The sequence below is a fragment of the Limulus polyphemus genome, unplaced genomic scaffold (genome assembly GCF_000517525.1).
Source record: "Limulus polyphemus unplaced genomic scaffold, Limulus_polyphemus-2.1.2 Scaffold651, whole genome shotgun sequence".
Lineage (NCBI taxonomy): Eukaryota > Metazoa > Arthropoda > Merostomata > Xiphosura > Limulidae > Limulus > Limulus polyphemus.
Genome location: NW_013666261.1, coordinates 21,853 through 32,989, shown reverse-complemented (window position 1 = coordinate 32,989; position 11,137 = coordinate 21,853). Strand labels below are relative to the sequence as shown.

Below are 11,137 nucleotides of genomic sequence, written 5' to 3'. Positions count from 1 at the left end.
TTTCTTTTCTCGTTCTTTTTGTTTCTTTTCTTTTTCCTCCAACAACTGCTGTAATTTCTCTTCTTGTTTCTTTTCTTTTTCCTCCAACAACTGCTGTATTCTCTTTTCTTGTTTCTTTTCTCGTTCTTCTTGTTTTTTTTCTTTTTCCTCCAACCACTGCTGTAATCTCTCTTTTTGTTTCTTTTCTCGTTCTTTTTGTTTCTTTTCTTTTTCCTCCAACAACTGCTGTAATTTCTCTTCTTGTTTCTTTTCTTTTTCCTCCAACAACTGTTGTAATCTCTCTTCTTGTTTATTTTGCTGTTGGAGCTGCCACTGTTGCAGGTTTTCTTGCCACTGCTGTAATCTCTTTTCTTGTTTCTTTTCTCGTTCTTCTTGTTTCTTTTCTTTTTCCTCCAACAACTGCTGTAATTTCTCTTCTTGTTTCTTTTCTTTTTCCTCCAACAACTGTTGTAATCTCTCTTCTTGTTTATTTTGTTGATCGTGCTGCCACTGTTGCAGGTTTTCTTGCAACTGCTGTTGTCTCTCTTCTTGTTTATTTTCTCGTTCTTCTTGTTTCTTTTGTTGTTCTTGTATTGCTGCCATCAAATCTACTAAGCTGTAGTTTGATTTGCCGCTTCTCGTTTCCATTTTTTTTTCTTTTCCGTCCCACTCTCTGACACCAATTTGTTACGCCTCCGGTCGTTAGTTAATTTTCCGTAAAAATTCTTTCCGAAGAAACTTTAGCAATACAAGTCCTTTCTTAAATAAAACTGGTTTATTCTTTCTGAATACAACTTTGCAATACACTTAATTTCCACAGTCGCCCTATAATTCACAACCAACTTCTCACGTGCTCGACTCAACAATACTCTCTCTCTCTCTGTGTCCGCAGTTCACTTACCATTGTCGCCGTCACGTCTTGTCCGTCTTATATGTACAAGAATACCGAATCTAGTAACCTCTCGAGGTTTCATGAACGTTCTAGAAGTGCATGACGTGTTACTAGAATCACGTGACCTCCGCTGTCGTAACAGAATGTATAACAGCATGTCGACCACGGTATATGTGCTATAACCAGTGCAGTTTATTGAACCGTTGACTCAGAGCACAAACGTCTGTTACACAAGCTTTTTTACATATATCAGGCAATATGTAAACATGACATTTTAGAATTAAGTTAAGTTTAATTGAATATCATTTACATATGTGAGACTGATTAGGATGCTTTAGTTATACATATACATAAACTCTTAAATTTACGGGAAGTCTTAATGATCATTTTCTTATCGGCGACAGTGAGCCGAGTTTTAGTTGACCACCTGCACTTCCTTTTTGAACAGAACTATTACGTATCTACACACAAATATCTGAGACCCCTGTTGGAGCAAAGTGTGATAGAATTGGTTGGTACCAGCTGCGAAACAGCGTTTGACAGACAATTTTTTAAGGATTACTCGGCCACTATAAAACATGTACTTGGGGTATGAATATTATTACTTGGTCTAAAACGTTTTCTGTAGTAGACATTGAAGGAATTCATCCTATCATCGAGAACTTGAAACAGCCTTAAACTGACGCCTGAACATTAGTAAAAAGAGTGCAGACCAAGAATAGAGCTTTGTTATGATTCTCTGAACTCGTTAACTCAATAGTAGGGCACTTTGCCAACGTAAGTTAACCTTATGTAAAAAAATAAATAGTGTGTGAAATCTATAACGTAAGAGAAAGTTGAAAGTCTACAGTTGAAAATAAGCGCTCTGTTTTAAAAAATCAAAAAGGATTATATAGCGAAGTGAGAAAATTTACAATCAGTGCTCCCCTGAGACAGGATTCAACGAAACGGTGAGACTAATAACTCTTTGTGGGTTGTACTACGTAATAAATTAGTAAAATTTTACGAACTGTACGGCTTTTTATACAGAAGTAGACGTGTAACAGGAGCTTTACAAGAAACTAAAACTTAATAACATCCAGAGATATATGGGGTAATATACCATCATACAATAGTTTAAGTTGAAAAATAGAAAGAAAAAGATGTTTAGATTGATAAATCCTCTATACCATAACCTACATAAGTGTGTTTTTAATAGATGTGATCTACCCAAAATATTCGGGATTTGGGCTCCAAGAAGCAGCTAAATTAAAAATAATTAAAACATTATTGTAATTAATATATTATAGATTCGAGGCACTGTGAGACACACCCTAGGCACGGGCCCTGTTGGTCGCTACTCAGTGACGCTCCTGAATTTATGTATGTATTTCTGGGAGATAATTTAAAGGTTAGTTGCTAAATTAATTTGATAAAAGAGGACGTCAGCATCGTTAAATGGGACTTCCACTTCACTATTCAGGCGTTGTAGTTGACGCACGTGGGGATGGACGATTCCATGTGTAATAATAGCTAATTGTTCAAATAAGTAGAGTGGTCGTGTATAACTTGGCCTTGACAGGCTTTGTGGAGCGGCATTAATGAGTTGACCCTAACAGCCGACTAAGCCTAGTCGAACACACTAGAATACGCTTTGCTTACTCTTCACGCCAGATGAAATGTGACACTAAGGAAGTAATGTATTATGTAGTGGTGTCTACAACATGTGCATTTTAGCTTGTAGCTATTCCGAGTACTAACCAAACGCTGCATCTCGTCATGTGCACGAGTGACTAAACGGCACGTGAGTTTCAGAAATACTATGTTTTAAATAAGTTCTACTTGTTTTCAGCTCAATTAGCTGTGATATTTTTCTTTCTACAGTGATAACAAACCAGGATATATGTGGTCGTTACGTAGACTTTTAATATTATGATTGTATATAAATTGTATTATGTCTTAAGTTGCTGTTTACGTTATGTTTCCACATTATAATATGATGTACGATGTGTGTGTATATAGCTAAAATTTTCTTCCAGGACAAATCTTTAGGCTTTTACAGATCGGTTATTTAAAGAATATCAACCTTGTATATTGCAAGATCTAATGAAGAATTCAGATTTATTCTTTTATTTAAATAGTTACTATTAGGTAGTAGTTGTGGCCCACTTACAAGTTTCTTTTTGTATAATAATTAGTTTAACTCTAGAATTATGAATGGGCCCATCGGTTTTTAAACACATTTTTCCAAGCTAATTATGCACCAAATTCCTCGTGGACCTTTGTTGATTACTTACTTAGTCACCAATAACATATGATTCACAAAAAACTGGAAACAAATATGTTATAACATATGTTTTTTAAATAATTAAAATCCCCCAGTGAAGGATTTGGATCGGAATTTAGGTTGCAGTTGTATGATCTGGGAGGATCAGGCTCAATATATACCTCTTCCTCCCTCCTTGACTAGTGTTATTTCAAAAACTACATGATAAGTTCGCGAGAATTAGCGCACAAAATGATTTGATTTGTTTAAATATTCCTATTACCTTCTTCAGGGCCATGTCCATGAATTTAAAACTAGCATTTCGTGTTATTACCACTTCGCTTGTTTGATCGCTTTTTAGTTCACAAACAGATTGTTAGCAACGTTACTTTTCACCAGATCACATTACCAGGGGCCTATTTGGGTCAGAGACTTGTTAGTTTTGAATTTTGTACAGAGCTATTCGATGGCTATCTGGGCTAGCCGTCTCTAATTTTGAAGATAGACTAGAGGGAAAGCAGCTAGTCGACACCACCCACCGCCAACTTGTGGGCTATTATTTACCAACGAATAGTGGGATTAACCGTCACCCCCCACAACTGAAAGAGAAAGTATGTTGGGGAACGTGGTTCAAACCCGCAAACTTCAGTCGCGTGATCTAACCACCTGGCCAAGGTCAGCGATAAGTGTATTGACTTACAACGTTAAAATCCGAGTTTCGACCCCCACCGCCCCCTGTGGACAGAGTGCAAATAGCCCAATGTGTAGCTTTGCTCTAAGAAATCAACAACAAACAATTAAAGTTTCGAGATTTCTATTCTTACGAGCGGATCATCTTCAGGCAGTGAACAGTTATTTTTAATACCCCAAAATACTATCGATACTGCCATCAGTTACGCTGGTTGTTTTTGTATAGCAGAATGAGTGATTTCACCCAATTGTTTTTTATCGGTCCTTTATCTAAGTGTAACAGACGAAAACTACTCGGTACGGTGAAATACGGAGACTACATCAGTAGCAAACGGCATAAAAATAAGCCGGTAATTTGAAGGTTAGTTTGAATCTACTGTTGTGTCAATTACAAAACAATTAATATTTATATTTTGACTAGGAAAACGTGATACATCGTATTCTACACATCGTCGACAATGTCTTTTAAGTTAAAAATTAATTATATTTTTTATAAGTATTTATTTAATTCTTTATGTGATATTTGATCATCAATATACAATATACAATATATATATTAACATTTAATATTCGTTATATCGAAATCCAAAAAGACCAATTCGTGTAGGACTTATGAAAAGACATTTATAATATTTTACCACTGTATGCGGTTAGGTTACGAGAATGGTCAAGGTACAAATGAAAGATCACGTGAACATTGATATAAAATGTCAAATGTATAAAGGAGAAAGGTTTTTTCACCAGCCTGTGATTTCAGATTCCTCAACTCTCTCTCTCTCTCTTTTTACAGAAATGGCAAAAACTTAGCATTGTACAAAACTATTAATGACGCGCTTTGTATCACAGATGACAATTATTAATCTGTGTGTTTCAGTTACTACTCAGGATGTCCAGTCATCTGCCCGAGGAAGAGCAACCTCAGCTTACTTGTGGGGTGTGTCATCGCCGTTACCATGATCCCCGTCTGTTACCATGTCTGCATACTTTCTGTACTCGATGTCTAAGTACTTTAGAACCCTTTGAATCTGAGCGTGATGACGTGCTGAAATATTCCCTGAACAGTTTTTCTCGTTTGATGTCACATGGTGCCTCTGAGTACGAGAGTAAAAAATCTAGTTTCAGCTCCCTTCTAACTTTGGACAGGTCAAGTTCTCAAGGTAGTAGTTTATCACGTGGAGTTCAGGTGCTTTGTCCATCTTGTAACAGTATTGTGGATGTGACCAGAGATGGCGTTCAAGGACTGACTCCAAATTATCTTCTTCGGCGCAAAATCACAAAAAATGAAGTCCAAGTTACATCTAAGTCGACCAGCTGTGACATGTGCACTGCAGTAGCTGAAGCGGTGAGTTATTGTCAAGACTGTACTGTACGTCTCTGCTCATTTTGTGCAGAAGCCCATCGTCGCCAGAAGCAGAGTGCTACACACTTTTTGTCGACATTGGAGGAAGCACGCGAAAAAGAGCTTTTCGCTGACTACAAGAAACACATTTGCTTACTTCACAAATCATCAGAGGTCAGCAGCTGGTGTGAGTCGTGTCGACAGATGGTGTGTGACCGCTGTACAATTGACAATCATAGAGACCACCAAATAAATGACCTCAGTAAAGTGTACGAAAGTAAAACACAGCTCTTGAAAAAACTGATGGACTACGTTGTGAGACGGAAGATCGATATTGAAGAAGCCCTCGAAAACATCCAGGAAGTCCAAAAGCAGCTTAGTGACCAAATAGAGCAGTCCAGGGAGGAAGTAGAGAGGTTTATTGCTGCTTACATAAGAGCAGTTGAAACTCATCACCAGCACTTGCTTCAGCACATACAAAGAGTAGAAGTTGGCCGACAACGGGTATTAAGATTACAAAGGTTGCAATTGGAGCAACTTTTTACAGACCTGAATCACTGGGAGAATTTCGTCCAAGAGCTTCTTCAAGATGGAGATGTTCCAGAAGTAATGGGAGTATACCGCCCAGTTCAGAAACGCCTCTTTCACCTGGCCCGCCTGAACCCCCCACTACAACCTCGTGTCTCTCCTGCGTTAAGTTTCTTGCCTCAAGAACAAGTAGGTGACGTGGACGGATACCTTTTATATGGTGTAGTTTCTTCACAAAGTGCTTGTCCATCTTTATGTTTTATTCAGGACGCTGGTGAGTTATTTTAAAAATATTATGTTTTTTTGTTGTTTTTTTTAAGATCTAGTGAGTACTTCTACCAATAGATGTTTTCTTTGTAGTGAATTTCCCATTGGGGAAGAATTTTATCGAATTTCTAAACGTTTAGTTCAGCATTATGTTAAAACTGTACTATATTGACTTGTGTTTAAATTAAAAGTTTACAACTATGAAGACTCGTAAAATGGGTGATATTGAAATATTATAGTAAGAGCGAGGTTTTCTCCTCTTCGTTTTTGTTTTAATTCACTAGCTTTTTGAGAAAGTTGCTGAAGTTGTGACTGAACTGCTCAATTAAGTAATAATAATAATAGCATAACAAAGTAAAAAGGAATACTTGTATTTTGAACTACTGACCGGAGGGAAACAGCCACTCAGCAACACCCTACCATCCACAGTCCATACTAACGTATGGAATGTCATTATTATAACAAATAGAAGAGAAAACCTTGCAGTTATGCCTTTTTATACCTTTATAATTATAGTTTTATCCAGCACCTTTAGCTGTTAAATTGCTTAAGGGAATAATATTGAATATTCAAATTTTTTTGCCGCGGCACAGCGGCTCATAGAACGGCTCTGAGTTTTTATTTTTATTTTTCAAGTACAAGCTTTTAGCTCATAACTCCGTCATCCGTTAACCGATTTAAGATCTAATTACAGTTTTGAATTCAGAAAGCCAAACCCTTTCAACTACTGTATTTGACCACGCTCAATATTTCATAGATTCATTTACTCTAATCCTGCCTAAAAGAATTTCAATTTGAGGGTAATCTGGTTGAGATCCTGATGAGTAATAAAATCGAATTGGGTATACGCGCGCCCCTCGCTTGATATTACTGGCACAAAAATATAGCTAATAAAAAGAGAAAAAAAAAGGTCTCGTAGATTAACTTACTCTAATCCTGCCTAAAAGAATTTCAAGTGCCGCTGCTCTTGAGGATTCCTTCTTGTTTTCTTTGTTTTGGGCAATAAACAATAAAATATTTTCCGAATAAATTGCTATCATACAGCATTACTCATGTTTCTCAGCTGTTAACACATAAATATAAGTAACAAAGTGACAACTCATTTCGTGTAAGATGTTTTACTGACCAATATAGTGTTGCGTATCTGCTCGTTTGTTAATTTCCGGTATAAATTATTTCCGAGGAACTTCAGCAATACAAGTCTTTTCTTAATTAAAACTAGTTTATTTTTCCTCGATACAACGTTTTAATACACAGAATTTCCACAGTCACTCTAAACTTAACAACCTTTATAACACACGCTATAAATCACAGCGATTCACACACTTTACTTACGGCGCCTACTGTTGGCTTACTCAATTATCTATCTCTTCAATCTATCTATTTATCTATTCAATCGCTAGCTTTATTTGCCGGGCTTATATACTGAAAAATAGAGCGCCTGGCAAACACTCGGACATTCGCGGGGTTCCTCGATAAGTCATGATTCATCAAGAAACTCCAGCGGCATGCTCCCAACGTCGCGTGACTTCTGCTGTCGTGACAATAGATAATAATTTTTATAATAATTCATTCTTTAATCATTTACTAAAATGTAATTTTCACAAAAAAGGTGAACCTTTATAAGTATGTGGAACATTATATGAAGTTAAAATAAATGTAACAGATATATATATGTTATCCATATAGCTATATGTATACGGAGGTTCTCATTTCTAGTTATCTCATTACACAATTCTTTGATTTATGAAAAAAAGGCCTAAAAATGATAAAGGCTGGATGTAAAACGGAGATAACGCTGTTCGTGAGAGACTCGGATGACCAACCTGTAATTCACAACAGAACCAACATACATGTTGAGCTTCGTCGTCTCACAACCACCTTTGATTCTCGAGAGTCCACCCTAAGAAAGTCTCAGATTTCCTTAGAATCCTCCAAACCGCTGGTGCTGTACCACATGAACATTCAGGGGAGGGAGCGTTCAAATAATAGGTGAGAAACTTATTAAATGGTAATATGGTATGTAAGATGTTTGCGTGACAGTTAGTGTTTCAACTTGTGTCGTCAGTGCATTTTTTTTAACCTTTGAATGGGTAAAATTACATGCTAAAACATTCATGCCATTTCTATTAGTACTAGTGGCCCTGTATTACTTGAATACTTGTCAAGTAAATTTCATAATTCTTAAATAAAAATGTTAATTAATTAATACCTTTGATTAATTAGAAATTAAGCTGGGTCTTTGGAAACTTAATAAAAATCGCGCTTGTATGTATGATTATGTTTTCGGTATATCTGTTTCGTTTATAAACATAATTTCCTTAATCACGCGAAATCTTTCTTAATACATGCAAATGAGAGTTCTGTATGCATGGAATGATAAATTTCACTGCAGCAAGATACACAAGTAGAGTTTTCTCTGTTTTGTGAGTACTGAACTCTTGGAACTTATAGAGGTAGTATCGAAAACCATCATCGAACATGCTCGTCCTTTCAGCTGTGGGGACGTTGTAATGATTCAGTCAATTCCACTATTCGTTGTTAAAGAGTTGGCGGTGAGTGAAGTTGACTAGCTGCCTTCCCTCTCGTCTATAACTTCAAAATTATGGACGACTAGCGCAGATAACCCTCGTGTAACTTTATGCGATAATTCAACAAACAACAATGGAGCAAGTGTATATTTCTCACTATAAACTATAATGTAAATCGGGTAAGATTCACGTTTTCGGTTTGTAATCACGTAATATTTGTATTTTGAAAGTGACTTTGTTTAACTTTTACTATAAAGATGTTTGATTTTTGTTAATAGGTTTAGCGATTTAATGTTCGCCAAGTAGTCCACAACGTTATCTGGAAGTCTTGTTAATAAAAGGAGCTTTGGTCCTATAATTGTTGTTGTCTACGTAAAAAGTTTGAAATCCTAAATTGTATGTCACATATAAAGGACAAATGTTTAAGATATTTTTGAATCTTGAGCTTTTACTGTATTGAGAAGTCAAAAGGAAAAAAATGTGGTTAACAACATTTCTGTAATTCTGTTTTTATATTAATAAATGATATTAATATTTCTGAATTTAATATCTTTGAAAAAATCGGGCATGTTAGGGATTGAGAAGTTTCAAAGGTGGGTCTTCTTTTCCTTATGTCATTATAATAATGATTATGAATGACTCAATTTCTAATATTCGAAACTATCTAGTTATCTATTCATGTATTTTCTGTTGATCTCTGTAAAGAATACAGAAAAAGATAGAAACGACACCAAAAAGCTTATTAACATAAATTAACATAAGAGTTTGATAATAATAAGTGATATCTTGTTCACCACATCATCTATCTTACGAACTGAAACGTTAGCTGAAATTAAAACGATTCTACATGGTTTTAAATACATCGTATTAATCCGCAAAACGAATTAGTTCCACGGTTGAGAAAACAAACTTCAAGTATTTCATCAATCACCACATTTTTCTACTTCTTTGTCATATGATTAGCTCAGCAGTCTATTGAAGATCTGTGGTGTTTCAATTAAAGGAATAAAACACACACTCTATTTATTAGAATATGAGATTAAAATAACGTTCAGATTTAATGATTTCCATAGAACAACTCGCCATCAAGACCACGTGGAAGTTACAACTCAAAAGGACGGTTCTCATATATTGAGTTTTACAGCAACCCAGACTGGTAATTTTCGGTTACATGTTACAGTGAACGGACAAGACATCAAGGTCAGTGTTAACCTCCCACCTCCCTTTTTAAAATGCATATTCTTTCTTTTATTACACGCTTTTGTGACATGTTTGTGCTAAACTTGTATTCAGTTCGGTCATATGACACACTAAATCGACCAGATATCAAGGTTAGTGTAATTTGTTTTTTTAGTCTTTTAAAATATTTCTTCTGTTTAATGCTGTGGTGGTTAGGACGCTCGACTCGATATCTGCGTGTTCGACTCCTATTACCGAACATGCTCGCCCTTTCAGTCGTGGAGGGAGTTATATTGTGACGGTCAATCCCACTTTTCGCTATTAAAGGGTAGCCCAAGAGTTTGTGGTGAATGATTGTTAACTAGCTGCCTTCCCTTTAGTCTATCACTTAAAAATTAGGGACGGCTAGCGCAGATAGCCCTCGAGTAGCTTTGTGAGAAGTCCAACAAACAATTAAATCAAGTTTTATCCTCAACTTGTATCAGTGAAATATGCCGGTTTGAGCAGACTGTATTAACACTTAAGTATCTTTGCGCAGGATGCTTTGTTTGGATGAGTGTAAGTGATGTTTTTAGGGAAAATGAATAAATAAGATTTGACGATCGTGGTAGTGAGGGAATTATTCATTGTCTCCTGTATTAACTAATATTGTGTAATTAATCCTTACCCTAATCCTGATTTGTAAATTACTCGTATAAAATTGATAAAAACTACACTTCACCAACTTTATCGAATTCACAGTTGCTGTTCACGCAATTTTAGCTAAATATAAAGAGTGTCTCAGCTACTGTTGTGCCTGCTTGGTTAGCCATGGTATTGGGCGAAAAGACTCGCCGGCAGTGTATATGGCAAATATATAGTGTGGTTGACATATATTCTTTATTTCACTTATAACTTCTGAGATCCGCGATATCTTTGCTTTTCTTGTTACTGGTTTCAATGAAAAACATTTACTATTTTAAAAACAGTTACCTCAAATTAGATTAAATCCACGAGTGTTGTCATTCATGTGTCTGTTTATATACGTATGTATGTATATATAAAAGAATTTCCCGCAGGGAAGTCCTTTTCCAGTGACAATAGCACCAGCCGGTAAACGACACACTGGAGTGTATCACTGCTGTTCGTTCTGTTCCAGCGGTGGTTCGCGAGATGCCCGCTGTGCTTGTGGCGGCGTCATGCCAGGTCAGTTACGGATAGAAAATTAAAACAATTTAGTAACCAATTCAGTTGCACTATTTTCTAGTATTTTGCTATAAACTGTTAATTATGGATTAAAAAAAGAAACTAATTATTTCTGACGTTGGGCTTTTAGAGATTATTTTTCCAAAATACGCTTCATTTTATATTATTGTTTGGTATAAATATCTTGTTATCATGTCAACCTTGTGATAAACTGTTGTCGTCAACAGTTCAGAAACTGAAAAACGTCATAGATAAAATATTTATCAATTCCCAAAACCGGTCAACTACAAAGTTTATGAGGA

At 36.0% G+C, this 11,137-nt stretch overlaps 1 protein-coding gene across 5 annotated transcripts in view; it reads left to right on the top strand.

Annotated features, from left to right (window-relative positions):
* The first annotated feature begins 1,423 nt into the window (after positions 1-1,423).
* LOC106459714 (tripartite motif-containing protein 45-like) overlaps positions 1,424-11,137 on the top strand; it is a 12,969-nt gene continuing 3,255 nt past the window's right edge. The window contains exons 1-5 of one of the 5 annotated variants that reach the window (XM_022386240.1): positions 1,424-1,648; positions 4,681-5,947; positions 7,698-7,932; positions 9,527-9,671; positions 10,709-10,835. In XM_022386240.1, coding sequence (XP_022241948.1) covers positions 4,693-5,947; positions 7,698-7,932; positions 9,527-9,671; positions 10,709-10,835 — 1,762 coding nt within the window. In that variant the 5' untranslated portion in view covers positions 1,424-1,648; positions 4,681-4,692. Of the gene's footprint in view, positions 1,649-1,682; positions 1,822-2,368; positions 2,655-3,867; positions 4,168-4,680; positions 5,948-7,697; positions 7,933-9,526; positions 9,672-10,708; positions 10,836-11,137 lie in introns of those variants that run through there. The other 4 variants (XM_022386239.1, XM_022386238.1, XM_013919365.2 and 1 more) reach the window with 4 other exon arrangements.